The sequence below is a fragment of the Protobothrops mucrosquamatus genome, unplaced genomic scaffold (genome assembly GCF_001527695.2).
Source record: "Protobothrops mucrosquamatus isolate PMUCROS unplaced genomic scaffold, P.Mucros_1.0 scaffold_4, whole genome shotgun sequence".
Classification (NCBI taxonomy): Eukaryota; Metazoa; Chordata; class Lepidosauria; order Squamata; family Viperidae; genus Protobothrops; species Protobothrops mucrosquamatus.
The window spans coordinates 1405893-1424280 of NW_015386080.1; the positions used below are offsets into that span (position 1 = coordinate 1405893).

The window sequence follows — 18388 nt, forward strand, 5'->3', positions numbered from 1 at the left end:
AAACTCACAGTTAACTTTAAGTTGCAGCGGTGGCGGCGGCTTCTAGCTTCGCTACGGCGAAGGCGTCCTGGATCGCGGAGAAGCCCGGGGCTCCGGAGGAGTTCTCACCTACATCGTCCACAAGGGACGACTCGGGAACTCAACTCCTACCTCGGGCAGCTCACCTATCCCCCTATGCCCAGGGGAAAGGTATCAGGCCATTTGACAGCTGATGCAGGCTGTCAAAACGGCTTTTACGCGGAAACAGGCGGGAGCAGCAAACAGCTGCGTCCAGCGAAGTCGCCTGCCACCGGAAGTCCCCTCAAATACATATTCATTATAATTCCATAACTACAGTTTACATTAAAATATTTGGAAAGATCCAAATTCCTGCCTTTTTCTCCCATTCCTTGAGTATATAGTTAATATAGCCAATAATGGGAAAATAGAAGACTTTTTTAAGAAGCAGAGATTTTTAGAGATGGTAAATCAAACTACCATCTCTAAATCCTAGCTTATCCAAACTAATCTCAAAATGCTACACCTGATAATGTCTGGTTAGGACTGGAATCAAGATCACCAAGATTTTTCAGAGCTGCAGACAAGATCGTTGTCATTGGTATGACAATAGTAATAAGCAATAACTATTAGCTATTCAGTTTGATCAAATATTTTCTGGCAAATTGTTCAAGGAATACTTCTTAGAATAAATCCTATGGCAAGTATATTTTCTGCATTTCCCAAGACTTATCCACAATTGCAACAGAAAAAAAGAAGGAAATCAATTTTCTTCTCAATAAATAAATATCTACTATTATAATTTCATAACTAAAATTACACTGAAATATTTGGAAAAGGAGAAAACAATTTCTGATCCAAATTACTTGAATATGCAGATAAAGATAACCAATAATCGGATCACAGAGGGACTGGGACTAGGAAGATAGAAGGCTTTTTAGGATCAGGAATTTTATCACTGAAATAAATCTAGGTCAACATACTTTGCAAGAGAACTGGTTAAAACTTCAATGTGGATTCTGTTAGATTTTCCATAACAAAATACTGTAAAGCTTATCTATATTTGTCTTTGGCTCAAAATTACTTAGGAGTGTGGCTGAAAAATTAATGTGACCAAAAAAGAGAATTGAAAAACACTTAAATTAAGGATTGTTTTATTCAGATCTGGTTTTAAATCTTTCATAAACTTTTTCCATCTTAGTTTATACAGAGAGATTTGGGACTGAAAATACTGAATATTGATGTTTAGAAATCTTGATGTATTTCTCTTTAAAAATTTATACATATTCATGCCCTAGTTTTCCCAAATTTTGTTTTCCTTTCAGTTTTATTTTTTCCTCTTATTTTAATTAATTTATTGATATGTGGCAGGTTCATTAGAAAAAGAAACAAGATTAGAGAAAAAGCTGCTGCCATTAACAGAAGACTTTGCCCATCCATCTTACAATGTAATATTTTTGCAACATCAATCAGTACTTTCAGTATCACATCTTATTATGAAATGTTCTTATTCCAAGCTATGTTGCTATGTTAGTTACAATGTCCACCAGCAGTTCTTCAGTTTTAGACAGAGTGATTTTCAAGACCAAGCGTTCATAAAATATCAGAATACAGAAATCCAAAAGATCTGGAGGGTCCTTAAGCAACTACACTAGACTTTAGCAGCTATAGTTCCTTCATGTAAATGTAAAGTTTAACACTTTACCAAATGATCTGCAAAGTCCTAATAAGTCCTTGACATAAGTTACATTGGCTGCAAAAGGGTTTCCTCACAGAACCCAACCTTCGTTATAATTTTGAATTGTTAATTATATTAGATATAATTTTAATTTATTATAATTCTATATATATACTGTATATATATATATATATCATCTAACTCTATTAACTCCTTCTTTGTATGTAAATAGATATAAAATTGTCACAGTGTCAATGCATATACAAACATATTCAGATAAATATGAGCAATATATAATGACTGATCTAGTGTAGTGATTAGTGTCAAAATGTGACTGCATAATCAAGTTTACAGCCATTTTAATAATGACCATTACTGGAACATCTTGCAGCAATCAATATGTGTCAGTTTAATCTATCTCAAAAAATGTACTGAGAGTAACAGCAGAACCATTATAAGAGACAAAATGACTGCAAATCAGATAAATGAGAACTTCCTTAGTATTAGAATAATAGCATTAGTATTAGTTCTAAGATCAGCCAATTATATGCCATAGTAACTTGCTAGGTCTTCATGTATCCATGCAAAAAGCCAAAGATAAGAGTTAATACTTGCTTTGATGATAAGGAGCTAAGAGCACAGTTCAGTTTAGATTCTTATTGGGAAGTTCTAATAAGACAAGGATTGGTTGGGAGTGATTGATATCAGTACCAAGGCCACATTGTATCAGAGGTTTTTCTGAAAGCAGTACTGTACTTGCAGAGGAAAAGAGAGGAAAAGGAGAAAATGCTTGAAATGGACTTAGCCATTCAAACTTTTCAAAATGTCTTTCAAAATCTGCACCGGGCAAAGAAATTAGGTAGTTGATTTCCCTGAGTTGTTCAGCATAAGGAAAAACTTCCAACAAATTATCAAGTGCATGATTATATCCCTTCATATAAAGATCAGTGCTAAAATGTCTAAAGGATTTTTCTCACGAGGGTTTCTCCTGGGAAATATGAAAAGCATAGAGCTACAGACCCATGGATATATCAAGTACTGAAGAGATGATTGCACAATGAAAGATAAAGTATTAACATACAGCCTTTGCCATCTCATAACTATATAAGTGCAAGAATACATTCCACTTCTAAGTGCTTATCAGAAATTATCTTTGGAAATGTTTTAAAAGATAATTATCTTAAATAAAATTAAATTAAAAATTAAATGAAAACTGGAAGAAAAAAAATTGCAGAATCCCTTGGTCTGGCACTAATTTAATACACTGTAGTTGTATTAAATGTATTAAAGTTGTATTTTGTGGTTGTTTCTCCATTCAACTACCTCATAATGTAAGCCAGAGAATACAAACTTTCCCCCACTAATAATGTGAAATGGCTTAACCCCAAGAATATAATGAAGAAGCAATTATTTTAAACTAAGAAAGATATTTAATAGAAAACATATTGTTTAAAAAACCAGAAAATGTCAGATACTTAAATATGAACGTTAACAAATGAACTCACGATCCTTTGCTAGGCAACAGTTTCTGTACTAACATGTTTCCTTTGTATGAACCAAGCTTTGTTACTGAGTACAATGGAACTTACAATTCATAATAAATGTTTAAATATGGTTTTATTTTCAAGGCTGGTGAAGCAGCTGGAGTAGCCATAGCCATGTTTCAAGAGTACTGTTATCATCACAAGTCACATCTTATATGAATAATTTAATAGCATGGTTTGATCTCTTCTTCTTCTCCTCCAATGCTTCTGTTTTTCTTCTAAAAGCTTTACAACTATACAATTATTTCTCAACATCTTTCTTGAATGTCCACAAATATGTTCGCTTTCAGATGAGTTCACATTTATTTAATTAAGGCCTAGACTTGTGCTATTCTTAAATAAAGCAGACATCACTCTCAGGCTTTCAAATAATTAATCAAAGTGGCCAATTTTATCTTAAATAATTAAAGGTTTCCTGGTTTATGGCAGCATTATTAACATGTGATTAATAAGCAGTTAATGAAAACCAGCTCCAGCAATACATTTATTAAGATACTTTATCTTAGTTCAAAGTTAGGTGACATTGTTTTAAACCACAGTTCAGAGGCCCTTTTCATTTAGCAATATATTCTTAAAAGTATTATCTCATCAAGCAGCTAATAGAATTCAAAACATATGGGGGCCCACTGGAAAATAAATGTGGCTTACTGTGTCTTGTTATTGCCAGTTAACCGCATTCTAAATGTAGTCCAAGTTAATCAAGATGAGCTTATTTTGTCTCCTTCATGGTTTTGGAAACAATAGAAAAACAAAATCAACTGTAGGTAATCCTAAAGTTCTATAAATATAGGTAAAATGTTTGGGAAAGTGGAATTCCGGTGCAATCCAATATATACACAAAATACTGTATCTATTGGGGGAATAAAATCATGATATGGGATCTTCCAAAAAGAGTTGTGAATGATTGGTAAAAGAGATAGAGTTTTCTACCTTGCATCATTTTGTTTCACTTTCACTCACTTCTACTAACAATAATAACACAAGATGACACTTACTTGAGGACCAGGTTGACCCTGTTGTAGAAAAGAGAGAGAAAAAGAAAGAACAATTTTAAACACCAAACCCATTTTTTTAAAAAAAAAGAAGTTAGAAGTTAGTGCAAGTTAGAAATGTACTGTGTGGAGGAAGAAGGTCATGTTATTTTCACAATGTGCTGCTAATGATCTATATAAAAGCATATTAATAAGGTAGCATTATTGTTTGATAATTAGATTTCAGTAGACCAGCTTCAAAGTAATCTCTATAAACCTTATCTGAAAACCAACAACAACAACCAAATCCTTAACTGCAAATACAATACAATAATTAACTTTCAAAGAAATTCCAGCCCTTGAGGGAGGTAGGAATATTAATTGGTTTTTCACTCTTTTGATCTAACAAATTGCTGGTAACGGTTTTTCTTAAACAGCTATTCCATCCTTCAGTTAATATTTTTCTCCATCAAAATTACGTTACATTCAAAATTAATTGTCTTTAAAGTGATAGTTTTTTTCCACAATAGTTCATTTTCTAATTTTTAAAATATGACTACTGTAAACACATAGAGTATGTTATTGAATTTGAACACTATACTGTTACCTTTATTTTATTTAGGTTATTTATAGGCTGTTCCAATCATAGTTAGGAATATTTGTTTATGTCAAGAAAGTGAGATTTTCAATACAAAAATCTCACTTTCTTGACATAAGCAAATATTCCTAACTATGATGACACTAAAATAATAAAATGTGTGTGGTGAAGACATACACACGTTTTGCATCATGAAGAACATCTTTCCCCCCCTTACCTGTGAATGCCCGTTTCTACCTTAATTTTAAAAATAGTGCTCAGGTAGAAGGAAACCATTTGCATAATTACACCAACTTTCCCAAAGCATCTGGATGGTCATAATTAGAGGAACTTTTCAGGCCAAGAATTTCATGTGACTCTTTTTGCATCAAAGATCTCATTGACATTCTTTAAAAACAATTTGATGGAGTCAGGATATGCATTTATTTCTTTTCATGAATATTTCTTCTGCTACACTCAAAATACTCAAAAAATGTTCTACATTGGTTATCTTTGAAAATCACACAGAGACTGCAACTGATAAAGAAGTTTCGTGTATGCTGGCAAATGAGAGCACTTCAGTCATGTGTCACTAACACTGGAAGCACCTCACTGGTTTCCAATAGGTTTCCAGGTCCAGTGCAAAGTCCTCTGCATGGTAGTTTCCTAGGTATTGCAGAACATCCTGACACATCTGGTTTACTTGTCTCATTGAGTATGTTAAGGTTTTCTGACTTACAAAAAATGAGGTATGTGGAGATTTAGAAGTGGCACAGGTTATAGTGATAAAAAAGTAACTTTATAATCAAACCTTGTGTTTATTACTTTTGCTGATCATAAACCCAGTTATGGTTTCATTTAGAGACCACTTCTCTTAACAATTGAGTCCCCACTCCCAATTATGGTTGCCAAACAAGGAATATCTGTATTTCTTCTGGTGACTATTTTACAAAATAATCTCTGATCTTGGAGATCAGACTGGACTAATTCTATTCTGGTGACCCTCGGAAATCTGCTAAGCCAAAGTTATTCCAGAGGGCTCCTGAGAGTTGATATTGCCCAGTGCTACAATATTTAAAATTATTTACATTAATATTTTATTAGGAACTTGTATTATAACTTTTCAACTTCAATGTATTTTTGATTATGATTGTAAATCTCCAATAGTTCAATGATTTGGAAAATATATAAAGGAAATAAGTGAGCAAACAAATATTCCAAACATGACCTGGATGACTGAGAATCTCCATAGACATTGAGCAAACAAGTAGAGAATTTAATAAATAAATTAAGTATTAAATAAATAATTTAATAAAAACTGTATGTTTTATTAGGGATCTCTAAGAGATACTTACAATTTCTCAAGAATGCGTACAGCCATCCATATCTAGTCATCCATTTTCCTATTCATTCTTTCCTTAAAAACTTGCATAATTACCAATACTTTCATGCAAATATCATTTTACTTAACACTGATCAACCCAAAGCTTCTTATTAAATTAAAGTTTTTTAAATAAGTGTTCCAAGGGTTATGCTTCAGTTTTTAAAAATCATACATGTGCACTGAGGCTTGTTTCCATTAGAGTACAGCCATAATAACTTTTCTTCAATTGACAGAGGTTGTTTTCATATCTCTGACAGGAGAATTATTTTAAGCTCTATCATTCCTTTAGTTGTAATATACACAGGAAAATATAGTTAGTGTAAGCTAAGAGAAAAATGGAAAATACCCAGTGTTACTTGGGAAAAATAAGTGGGATTTCTTATCACAATCAATTAGCATTGAGAAAACAGAAAACTTTTAAATCCTTAGAAAAGTACTGAAACCTTAAAACAATCGGATTTCATTATAATGTTTAAGAATTCACTTAAAGCTCCAGAAAATCTTTTACTGAGGTGAAAACTGCTATGAAACTGTTTCAGTGATCCCAAAAGACTCCATAGAATGTAATCCATAGGTTACATTATATAAAAGTTAATATAAAATTCTATCTCAATTCAGAATGCATTGAATGTGCTAAATGATATTTAAACGTTTACTAGCATGTATTGTATAGTGAAGACCTAAAATTAGGACATGCACATTGTCAGGTGGCATTAGAGACATATGGTACATCAATAGTGGGTGTATTTCTTGACTGTAAAGACTATAATGAGATCAAATAGTTTATCTTCTGAAATATTTTGAAAAGGAGCTATAATGAGAAAGATACTTTTTTCAAGGCAAGGAGTAATCAGTAATCAGTGTGTGTTAACTGAGTGGGAGTCTCCTCTAAACCACACCATAAATAATTAGTGGAAATATTGAATGACAATGTACAATAGAGTTCTTTTTCCAAGATTAGTCAAAAAGAATGCTATCCATAGCAATGGAACTCCAAAAGGAAGACAATTCATTGAAGAGGGATAACAGGAAGAAGAGGAAAAGTGGCAAATATTTAGTAAAATGTAGAAGATTTCAAAGCACAGAAGCACCACAGTAAGCAAACATTCATCCTCAAATGCAAGCATCATGAAAACATCCACCTCTAGCATTTTTCCACATTCTCCAAAAACGGTACTGCAGATTAAAAATGTCAAAAAATCACTGGAGTGTTACTACGTCTGGCTAGCATTTCCATAACACCATTTATTGCACCAAATACAATAATATCTAAACAACTATTTAATCCTTTCTCTTACCACAGATATGAGCTGTAGTATTTCTCTCTCTTGTTTTTCCAATGTTGAAAGCATGATAAAGGTAATAATAATAATAATAATAATAATAATAATAATAATAATAATAATAATAATAATAATAATAATAATAATAATAATAAAGTTGGAAGGGACCTTGGAGGTCATCTAGTCCAACCCCCTGCTCAGGCAGGAAACCCTACACCATTTCAGACAAATGGCTGTCCAGTCTCTTCTTAAAAATTTCCAGTGTTGGAGCATTCACCGCTTCTGGAGGCAGGTTGTTCCACTGGTTAATTGTTCTGTTTCTCCTTAGTTCTAGGTTGTTTCTCTCCTTGGTTAGTTTCCATCTGTTGCTTCTTGTCCTGCCTTCAGGCGTTTTGGAAGTTTTTTAATTGCAGTTTTTAATCTGTCTAATGTCAAACGTTTTTATGTACCCTTGTTTTGAATGTACTACTCAGAAGCATTCTTATACATGAGGGGTTTGGTGAATTGGGGAGGTGTTTTTCTCATTTTATTAATTCCATAAAAAATATTCCTATAAATTCACCATCACTGGGACACAGGGTTACCTAGTTATTTTAATGCACCAGTGTTTCTCAAAGAGAAGATCTTTAAGGGCAAATAATGTTGAAATATTTATAATTAACATACAGAGAATTTCTCATTACAATCTATCTATTAATAAAAAGTGCCTAGGGAACTGTGTATATGTGTATAATATGTGTGTAATGGCATCATAATTGTCTACTTTTTTGAGTGGGTATAAGATTAACACCCCTGATAATTATATTCACAGATTTTCTTCTACAACTGGGACTGGAATTCAAAAGCATTCCAAAACTCACAAAGCATTTCTGACAACATAGGCAGAGATGACACAAAGAAAATGTGCTCCAAGCCTTTCTATTAAATCTGACCTTGAACTGAGACTAGACTTCTTTCAAAACATGTCTCTAAATTTGGATGTAGAACACTTGAAAATCAGGGCAGAGGGATTTTAGAAAACCTGCCTCATATACACAAATACAATAATGCAACCTTGGCTGCAATTTTAAGTTTATTTAGTAGAAAATACAAACGAAGCTTTATAGATTATTTGAATGCAGTCTGTTTATAAGTATGGGCAACCATAGAAGCAAAAATGGAAGATGCACTCTGGGTTTTTGGATGGGGGAAAAAGGATTATTTTATATAAATATTTACTACAGAAACATTTTGTATGGTGAAATATACACTTGCCCACTTATCTGGGTATAAGTCTCAAATTAATTTTTATATTTTATCTAATATTTGTTAACATCTTGATTTTTAAAAAGCAAAAAAGCAACAGAGCTCAAGACAGGATAACACCTATAAAAAATAACCAAGGAACTAACCAAGCAGAAGCGATAACAAAATAAGTTGTCTCCGAATAGACTGCAATTGTCTTCATTGTTGCCAATCTTTATGGTACAGGAGTAAAGTAAGTATGAAATAAACAGTGATAATGAAGAGGTACTGAAATGTGAAATTCCTTCAGATGTCACCATGAAGAGAAAGAAAATGAATCCACAGTTTATAAAGATGCTCAGGAGACAAATTATATTAATAAAGGAATTAGATGTACAAGAAATACTAATGATAGTTCCTTGATAGTTCCAATCTTTCTTTATAAATTCATCAAGATCACAGTTAAAATCCCAGGATAACAGGTGATAGTATGTCTGGACAATGGTCTCACAGAAATGATCTCATAGAATAACAGAAGTGGAAGGGACCTTGTGTTCATCTGGTCCAACCCCCTGCTCAAGCAGGAAACCCTATACCATTTCAGACAAATGACCGTCCAGTCTCCTCTTTAAACCTCCAGTGATGAAGCACCCACAACTTCTAAAGTCAAGCTGTTCCACTAGTTAATTGTTCTCACTGTTAGGAAGTTTCTCCTTAGTTCTAGGTTGCTTCTCTCCTTGATTAGTTTCTATCCATTGTTTCTTGTCTTGCCTTCAGGTGCTTTGGAAAATAGTTTGACCCCCTCATCTTTATGGCAGCCCCTGAAATATTGGAACATTGCTATAATGCCACCCCTAATCCTTTTTTTCACCAGACTAGACATACCCAATTGTCTACAACTGGAGATGAAGAATTTACCTAGCAACAAATGAATGGTCCAAAGTTATAACCCATTCAGGTATTTGTTATCCAGATGTGTGTCACATCCATTGAGAACACTCTGAATCATCTTTCTGCCTGCATCAAGTTAATGACACTAGCTGCTCTAGGCAATCTTGCATTAAGCACAAATGTCTGCAGCACTAAAGCCATTACTTATATTGCTGAACATGCATAGGCTCCTATGAAATCCAGAATCCTGATTTTTCAGAGTCGCAGGAAATCTGGAAGCTAATAAAAATAATAAAAAATATAAAAAGACAGCAAAGCTGGAAACAATTTTTTTACCACATCTTTGTGTCAGAAAATATTGAACTGTTGAACTATTGATAGAAATATCAAATATGAAATATTAAAATGTCAATTTCAGGAGATACTATTTAAGTTTGCATGTATGCATATATATGTACTGTATATATGCAAATTTATATAATACTAATATCTTCAACCCAAAACTATTTCCTTTTATTAAAAAATCCTGATGCTTAAATGCTGAACAAGTCTTGTTTTCTCCACAAAACAAGACAACTTGTCTCATTCATTTTGATTAATTCAACAGATTCATTTTAGAGTAAATGTTTAATGAGTGTAACAAAACAAATTATGTCACTTTGCAAGAACTTATATATTATGCAGTGATGACTAAATATGTTGAATTAACTTAAATTAACTATGCACCTTCAAAATTGGAGAATTAATGAACAGCTTAGAAAATAGAGAGCAATTACAAGATAAGCATTCAATATGGAATGCCAGTTCTGTCAGTTTTTAAAAGCTATATTAAATAACAGGATGCAAATTAAAGATTTGGTTAGACTTGTACGTCACTGCACATCAGGGAACATATGCCTCTGTTGTTCAGGGACATTTGCATAGCTGTTGCATTTATACTTCTGTGAATGTTAACACTGTCTAAATGTTCCTTGCCTTGTGTCACCTCTCAACAGGAAGTTGGATCAATCAATCAGCATGCAGGACGTGCATCTCCACACAACATGAAGTTAAGATTTGGAAGGTTTGTGTGTTGGTCTGACTGCAACTATCTGCAACCTACGCTTACCTACTAACCTCTTTGCACTATAGGTATATGTCACTGCCTATATGCAGTTGCAGATAAGCCTAAATCAAGCTTTATTCACTTTAAAGAATAGCAAACTGAACAATGGAATACTTCCTTTGCAACTTTATGTTTGTTAGTACATAATTCATTGTTTCTTTTTATGATGAAAACATTAAAATTAAATGAACTCTTATTCTTCTTTATGAATTAATTATATTCTTAGGAAAGGTGTATTTAAATTGGGTTCTTTTATGTGATTCCATAGGAGTAATATAGGATTTCTGGTAACAGATTTGGCTTTGGGCGAACAAGGGAGCTGTTTTAAAGATGTTTTCTTCTATTGCCTTTCTTTCAGAGAGAAGCTGCTTTCCATAACAAATCATTAACAAAATATCTTTTTGAATGAATCAAATGAATTTCAAAAAATTGTTTCAAAAGACTGTTACATTGTATTATTTTACTAAATTACATTACAAGATTGGGCTCTTCTATGACAGTGGTAGCGAACCTATGGCACGGGTGCCAGAGGCGGCACTCGGAGCCCTCTCTGTGGGCACGTGCGTCGTCGCCCCAGTCCTAGGCCTTCAGCTGGGTTTTATAAAACCTTTTTGCTTTAGGCCTCCACCGCCATGTGCAAAAAAAAAAAGAGGTTCAATCAATCAATTTCAGTTTCTCACGGGGAAAAAAAGAACTCGCAAAGTTGGAATTGATTGATTGAACTTTTTAGTTCCACCCAGTTCTGCCGTTACCACTGCAGCCACGCCCATCCAATTGGCCACGCCTACCCAATTGGCCACACCTAGCCAATGGGCCACACCACCTGGCACTCGACAATACATAAGTGGGTTTTAGGTTGCAGTTTGGGCACTCGGTCTCTAAAAGGTTCACCATCACTGTTCTATGATCTTCCAAATTGATTACACAATTGGCAATTGTCTCAAAAGGCTTTAAATTGAATATTTGATTCTTGAGGATGTTGGAGTTTGAATATGGGACTGAACATTAAAAGCAGGCACTCTACCATTAAGGGGTTAGACTCTTGCTTTGCCCAACAAAAAATCCTTTGGCTAACAACACTTCCAATTAACTATAGATGTCCTCAATCAAAGCCCTAGAAAATGCAAAAGTATTAAATATCTATGTGATGCTACTGGTCGTGCATTATATAGTTTACTAATAAAGACTCGCAAATTTAGCCATATACCCAAACATGTAAAAATAACACCACCAAGAATAAATAAATAAAGCAATCTCTAAGTCAAATTACTATTAATATATTTGGTAGGCATTTTCTGAAGTATTATTATTGATACTTGAACATTCTGAACATCTGTAGAGCAAAATAACTTTATGCCCTATATTTAAAATGCCTCATCTCTTTTTGAAAAAACTAAAGATTTAATATCTTTAAATAGAAATCCTATATTCAATTCATCAGTACCGTCATTCCTTCCTTGTACCATATTTGATGTGGCTAGTGCTATATTGATGAGATGCCATATCACTTTTAAGTAGCTTGGAATTCAGAAGGCTATGGATTGTTGTAACAGATGTAGTTAATTATATTTTCTGTCTTTCCTGTAATAATTCTGAATTTCTCTCTCTTCTAATGTTTTCTGAAGTAAATATAACCACACCTAAAGCACACTGAACATCAGTGAGGATCCCATCTGATGATTAAAAAGGATTATGTCAAATAACTGTGCAAGAGGAATAGAGGAAATTGTAAAGATGGAGCAAGATGGTCAAAAGTGTGGGACTTGCAAATCTGGCATTCAGTAAGGTGTTTTTACAAGTAGATGAACAGAGCATTGTGGTTTTAATCAACATAACTCAGCCCTGATTGAAAAATTCCCCTTGACAATACAACCTGCTACTACTGTAGAACCATATATTCACTGATATGATACATTTTGCAATCCAACATATAAATAACAAGGAAAAAAATCAAGGAAACAGTAGGTCCACTTAAGAGAGAAAATGGCAAGGAAGTAACAGGCAGTAGATAGAAAGTAGAGCTGCTTAACTCATTCATGCAAAAAGAAACTATAGCCCAGCCTACTAAAAACTTAACTGTAAAAGACTAGAAATAAAAATTAAAATAAGCAAGAAAATGGTTAGATAATACCTATCTGATCTTGACAAATATAAATCACTGGAACCTGATGGTTTACACCCCAGAGTTCTGAAGGAGCTGACAGATGTTAACTCAGAAACATTGTACCTTATCTTTCAAAAATCCTAGAACACTGGGGAATTACCTGAGGATTGGAAAAGAGCTGTTGTGGTTCCCATCTTCACACAAAAGGGGGGAAAAACAGACCCAGGAAACTATAGACCAATCAGCCTAATATCAATACCTGGGAAGATATGGATCTGTGAACATCTAGAAACAAATAAAGTTATAACTAAAAGCCAGCATGGCTTTGTTAAAAGCAGATCATGCTTTTATTTCATTCTTTTACAAAGTGATTAAATTAGTAGACCAGTGAAATGCTGTAGACATAGTATACTTAGACTTTAGCAAGGCATTCGACAAAGTAGACCACAACCTACTTCTTGGTAAGCTAGAAAAATGTGGGATAGACAGTATCACCACCAGATGGATTTACAGTATAACTGGCTGACAAACTGTACTCAATGAGTTGCCCTTAATGGTACTACATCTACATGAAGTGAAGCAAGCAGTGGGGTGCCACAGGGTTTCGTCTTAGGTCCAGTACTCTTCTATATCTTCATAAATGACTTAGATGAGGGAATAGGAAGAGAACAGTGATTAATATTTATATGTTACTTATATGTAAGGGTGTAGGTCTATACATATGTTGTATATAGTATGCTTTAAATGTGTGTTGTGTATGTGTACACTTGAGAGCAAGCAATTAAATTTCATTTTTAATGTGTGCCATTGTGCCCACAGGAAAAAAATGACAATAAAGATTACCTGAACTGAACTATCTGAACTCTCCTAGTCCTGATGGTTTGTCAGGGGATTTTTATAAATAATTAAAAGAGATTTTAATACCACAATTTTTACTTGTATGCAATACTTTGAATAAGGGGATCCAATTGGATCCTTTTACCAGAGTCTAGGAAACAGTCTAAGATCATTTGTGTTAAGTTGAGAAAGATTCTCAGAATCTGGCATTTTACAGGGCCATTTCACTTCTTAATACAGACTATAAATTTTACATTAAACTGTTAGCCAGAAATAGTATACAGTTTCCTGCCTGAGCAGGTGGTTGAGCTAGAAGACCTCCAAGGTCCCTTCCAGTTACACTATTCCATTCCATCATATGGATCAATCTATTTGCTTGATTGCAAATAAAAACATTTCCCTATCAAGAAATCATTAAAAATTATACAAAGTAAAATTAGTAAGTCTTCCCTAGCCATTGGTTCTATAAATACAGTATATTTAAAACTTTTTACTTTCTGGAAATTTAACTTCAATATTAATTAACTTCAAATTTGGGATCAGGTAAGATTGAACAGTTATGATTCAGATCCTATCATGATTCAAAAGGTACAAAATAGGATTACTTTTTATCATCTTTACTATTCAACCTAGCCATAGATGCATTGACAATAGCGTTTAGTTCTATTAATCAGATTTGTGGGATGAAATGGGAGATAAGACATATCTTTTAAATCTATTTGCAGATGATAAATTTTTTACTCCTTCTTATCCAGTCAGCTATACTGTATTAAGCTGTCAACTATGTCCAAAAACTCAAAAGGAAGTCTCCTTTGTTTTAGAGATTACAATGGCATATAAATCTTTAAAATATTTAGATATCACTATTACTAGAAATATTATTATTATTATTATTATTAATAATAATAATAATAATAATAATAATAATAATAATAATAATAATAATAATAATAATAATAATAATAATAGTTGGAACGGACCTTGGAGGTCATCTAGTCCAACCCGCTGCTCAGGCAGGAAACCCTATACTATTTCAGACAAATGGCTGTTCAGTCTCTTCTTAAAAATTTCCAGTGTTGGAGCATTCACCACTTCTGGAGGCAGGTTGTTCCACTGGTTAATTGTTCTAAGTATCAGGAAGTTTTTCCTTAGTTCTAGGTTGCTTCTCTCCTTCATCAGTTTTCATCCGTTGCTTCTTGTTCTGCCTTCAGGCGCCTTGGAAAATAGCTTGACTCCCTCTTTTTTGTGGCAGCCCGAGATATTGGAATACTGCTATCATGTCCTCCCTCGTCTTTCTCCTCATTAAACTAGACATACCCAATTCCAGCAGCCTTTCCTTATATGTTTTAGCCTCCAGTCCCCTAATCATCTGTGTTGCTCTTCTCTGTACTCTTTCTAGAGTATCAACACCTTTTTTACATCGTGGTGACCAAAACTGGATGCAGTATTCCAAGTGTGGCCTTACCAAGGCATTGTAAAGTGTTATTAATACTTCACATGATCTTGATTCTATCCCTCTGTTAATGCAGCCCAGCACTGTGTTGGCCTTTTTGTCCACTAGGACTCCGAGGTCCCTCTCACAGTTACTACTATTGAGCACGGTACCCCCTTCACTATACCTGTACATTTGTTTTTTCTTGCCTAAATGTAGAACCTTACTTTTTTCACCATTGAATTTCATTTTGTTAGATAGCGCCCAGTGTTCAAGTCTGCCCAGATCCTCCTGTATCTTAAGCCTGTCTTCTGGAGTGTTGGCTATTCCTGCCAGCTTGGTGTAGTCTGCAAATTTGATGATTTCCCATCTATCCCCTCGTCCAAATCGTTGATGAAGATGTTGAAGAGCACTGGGCCCAGAACAGAGCCTATATATCAACATAGAATAAATTAAATAAGGAAATAAAAAAGTGGGATTCAAAACATTTCAGTATTTTAGGGTGAATTGCAGCATGGTAAACTTTTTATTTCAATGCCTTACAGAGGCAGTTATAGAACAGGCTTCAAATAATAGTGGCAACAATAAAAAAAATATAGAAAGCATCTGCTTTCAAACAAAAAAAATTTAAGAGTAAAGAAAATAATATTATATAGACCTCAGAGGCTGCGACATGTCCTAATTTGTCAATATATTATCAAGCAACACAGGACATATGATTCCATTTACTATGGGAAACTCTTCTAAACAATGGATTAAAATTGAAAACTATGTTAGAGCCAAATAAGTTTATATATCAGTGGTTTTTTTCATCCAAAACATGTTTCTAAAATAAAACAGATGGAAAATATTTTACTAAAACAATGCTTTAAATTTTGAATAATAAAAACATAGCTTTGATAAAGGACATTTCTCCTTTAATTCCTTTGATAATATATTTAGATCAGTATAATTATTATCGTTTGGTTATAATAGAACATTTGAGAGCCTATAATCTTTATAGGCTAAAAGATTTTCATATCAAAGGTGAATCTCTCAATGAAGATCAGACAAAGCAACAAATAGGCGATAAGGTAGAGTGGCTTTTTTAGTTTCAACTTAAATGTGTTCTGGGCAGTAGAAATGTTAGAGGTTCCGCAATATGGCCTTACACTAATTTCGAGACTTCAATAGTTCATTATTTAGGACAACCAAAAGGAACAATTTCAAAAATGTATAGGTTATCACTCCAATTAGAAATAGGAAATCCGCCATATGATATAAAGAAAGCTTGAGATAGTGATCTTGGTAATTCCATTCAGGAAACAACTTGTCAACAGTTATGGAAAACAGGTGGATTCATTTCAAACCATTTAAATGACTGATCATCACCATATTTGATGGCAACAAATTCCAAACAAATTATGTTCAGTGTAAATTGAACTTCCTTTATTCAGTCCTGGATCTCCCTGCTTTTGAGAAAACACTGATGAGGTAGAAACATTTCTATATCCACATTTTACAAGCTACATATTTTATCTGTTCTAATCTGCCTTTCTTTCTTTCCTAAAAATAATGTTACACTCTGTCCTTTTAGGGAAGCTGTTTGATTTTGGTTGCCTGTTTTCCAGCTCTGAAATCTCCTTGTTAACTATAGTGAATGTCTTTCCTTATATAGTTAGATTCTCTGAGCTATAATGAAATAGCACTTGAGACCCATAATTGTTAAAACTCATATTTTATTCATTTGTTACATAATATTTTCCATGCCTTTCTATTTAAAGTAGCCAGCTAAGAACAATATAATCAACATAACTTATAATTTAAAGTTATTTAAGACTTAGAAAAAAAATATTAAAAGCAGAAATCTGATAAAATATTATTTTCAAATAACACAATACATTAAAAAGGCAAACCTACTTTGTAAGCAAATTGATGATGCAAACTTAGAAGGCTAGCTAAAACTTTGCTTGGGTTGCAGCTCCCAAAGTCTTGGCTTAACCACCGAATAGACATTTTCAAGAGCTACCCAAACCAAAGATCAAACATTGATTGAATGTAAATTAGTAAATTCATTATTTAAAATATATGGCATTAGCACAACTGTGCAACTGTGACTTTTGCATAGCTCTATAACTGAAAAACTGCTAGATCTATTGACTAGTCAAAGAAAATGGTTGAATACAATATACAAAGCCCAAAATAGTTCAAGATGATAATAATTTGGTAGATTATAGACAGCTATGGAAATGGCCTTGAGAGCAGTATTCAGAAGATCTTCCAAAAACAAAAGGACAGAAGCATTACTTGAACCCCAGTAATCAGATAACATAATCAGATTTGCAAGGTGTGTTAATATAGTTTATCCAAAGCTTTGTTCTACCTTATTGGGCAATCTGTTTCCTGTTCTGCACAACTTTAGAAGATTGACAAAGAATGACAAGCCCAACATTTTATTCAATGAGTTTTTATGGATTTGGACTTCGTCCTCTCTATTTCAACATCTTCACTGCTATATCACACTGCTATGTTTCTGTATCTAATACAAAAAGTTATTACTTTGCATATTATTTTTATAGTAACAAATGGTTTGCATATATGTACTTGCCAAAGAACGCTAACAATGTTTATTTGAATGAGAATTGATAAATAACATAATGTTAAGTTTAGTCAATACATTACCATTATTATCTATTATCTATAAATGTAAGAGGCAATGTTTCACAAAAGAACAAATTATACATTTCAGTGTATCCCATTTTTTTTTAAATGTTGCTTATTGGAAATCCCTACCCCACATCCATTCTAACACCAGAAACTTATCAACTAACTGACTCCATTCTAAACTTATTTAGATTGACAGAAGAAATTAAGAGCAACAGGTGCTTTTAATCATATACAGAAAAGAATACTTGAAATGTGTATGCTTGATTGTAATATTAAATCACACTTTTGCACAGTTGAAGGACAAAAAGTCAAAATAGGTTATTTTCTGTCATCCTGTATATGGGGGAGGAACCCCTAGATAAATGATCCACATACCGGTAGTTGGAAATGGAAATGTTTAAGTAATTTCCTACTTAGGAATATATTGAAGACTGGCTAATGAATTGCACTACTTGAGGAAACCACAGCCAATTAGTTTCATTCAAAACTGATCTTTCAAATAATTTATTTTGAAATTTTGGTCTTGCATTATAGCACTGATTAGGCATATAAACTGAGGCTATGCTGGTGAAGTATATTAAACATAAGTAATCACAGCTGTGTGAAGCCTACTCTCTAATCCACTTCTTTACACCAGTCTATGAAAAGTTTGAATGGTTAACTCTTAGTGAAAGCTGAAAGCTCAATCAATCAAGACTACTACCAATCAGAAGTC

General features: G+C 33.4%; 1 protein-coding gene across 1 annotated transcript in view; it reads right to left on the reverse strand.

The window, feature by feature from the left end:
- The window catches only part of COL25A1 (collagen type XXV alpha 1 chain), a 276185-nt gene that overhangs the window by 107110 nt on the left and 150687 nt on the right, over window positions 1-18388 (reverse strand). Inside the window, exon 5 of the mRNA XM_015831888.1 lies at window positions 4215-4232. Coding sequence (XP_015687374.1) covers window positions 4215-4232 — 18 coding nt within the window. The remainder of the gene's footprint in view (window positions 1-4214; window positions 4233-18388) is intronic.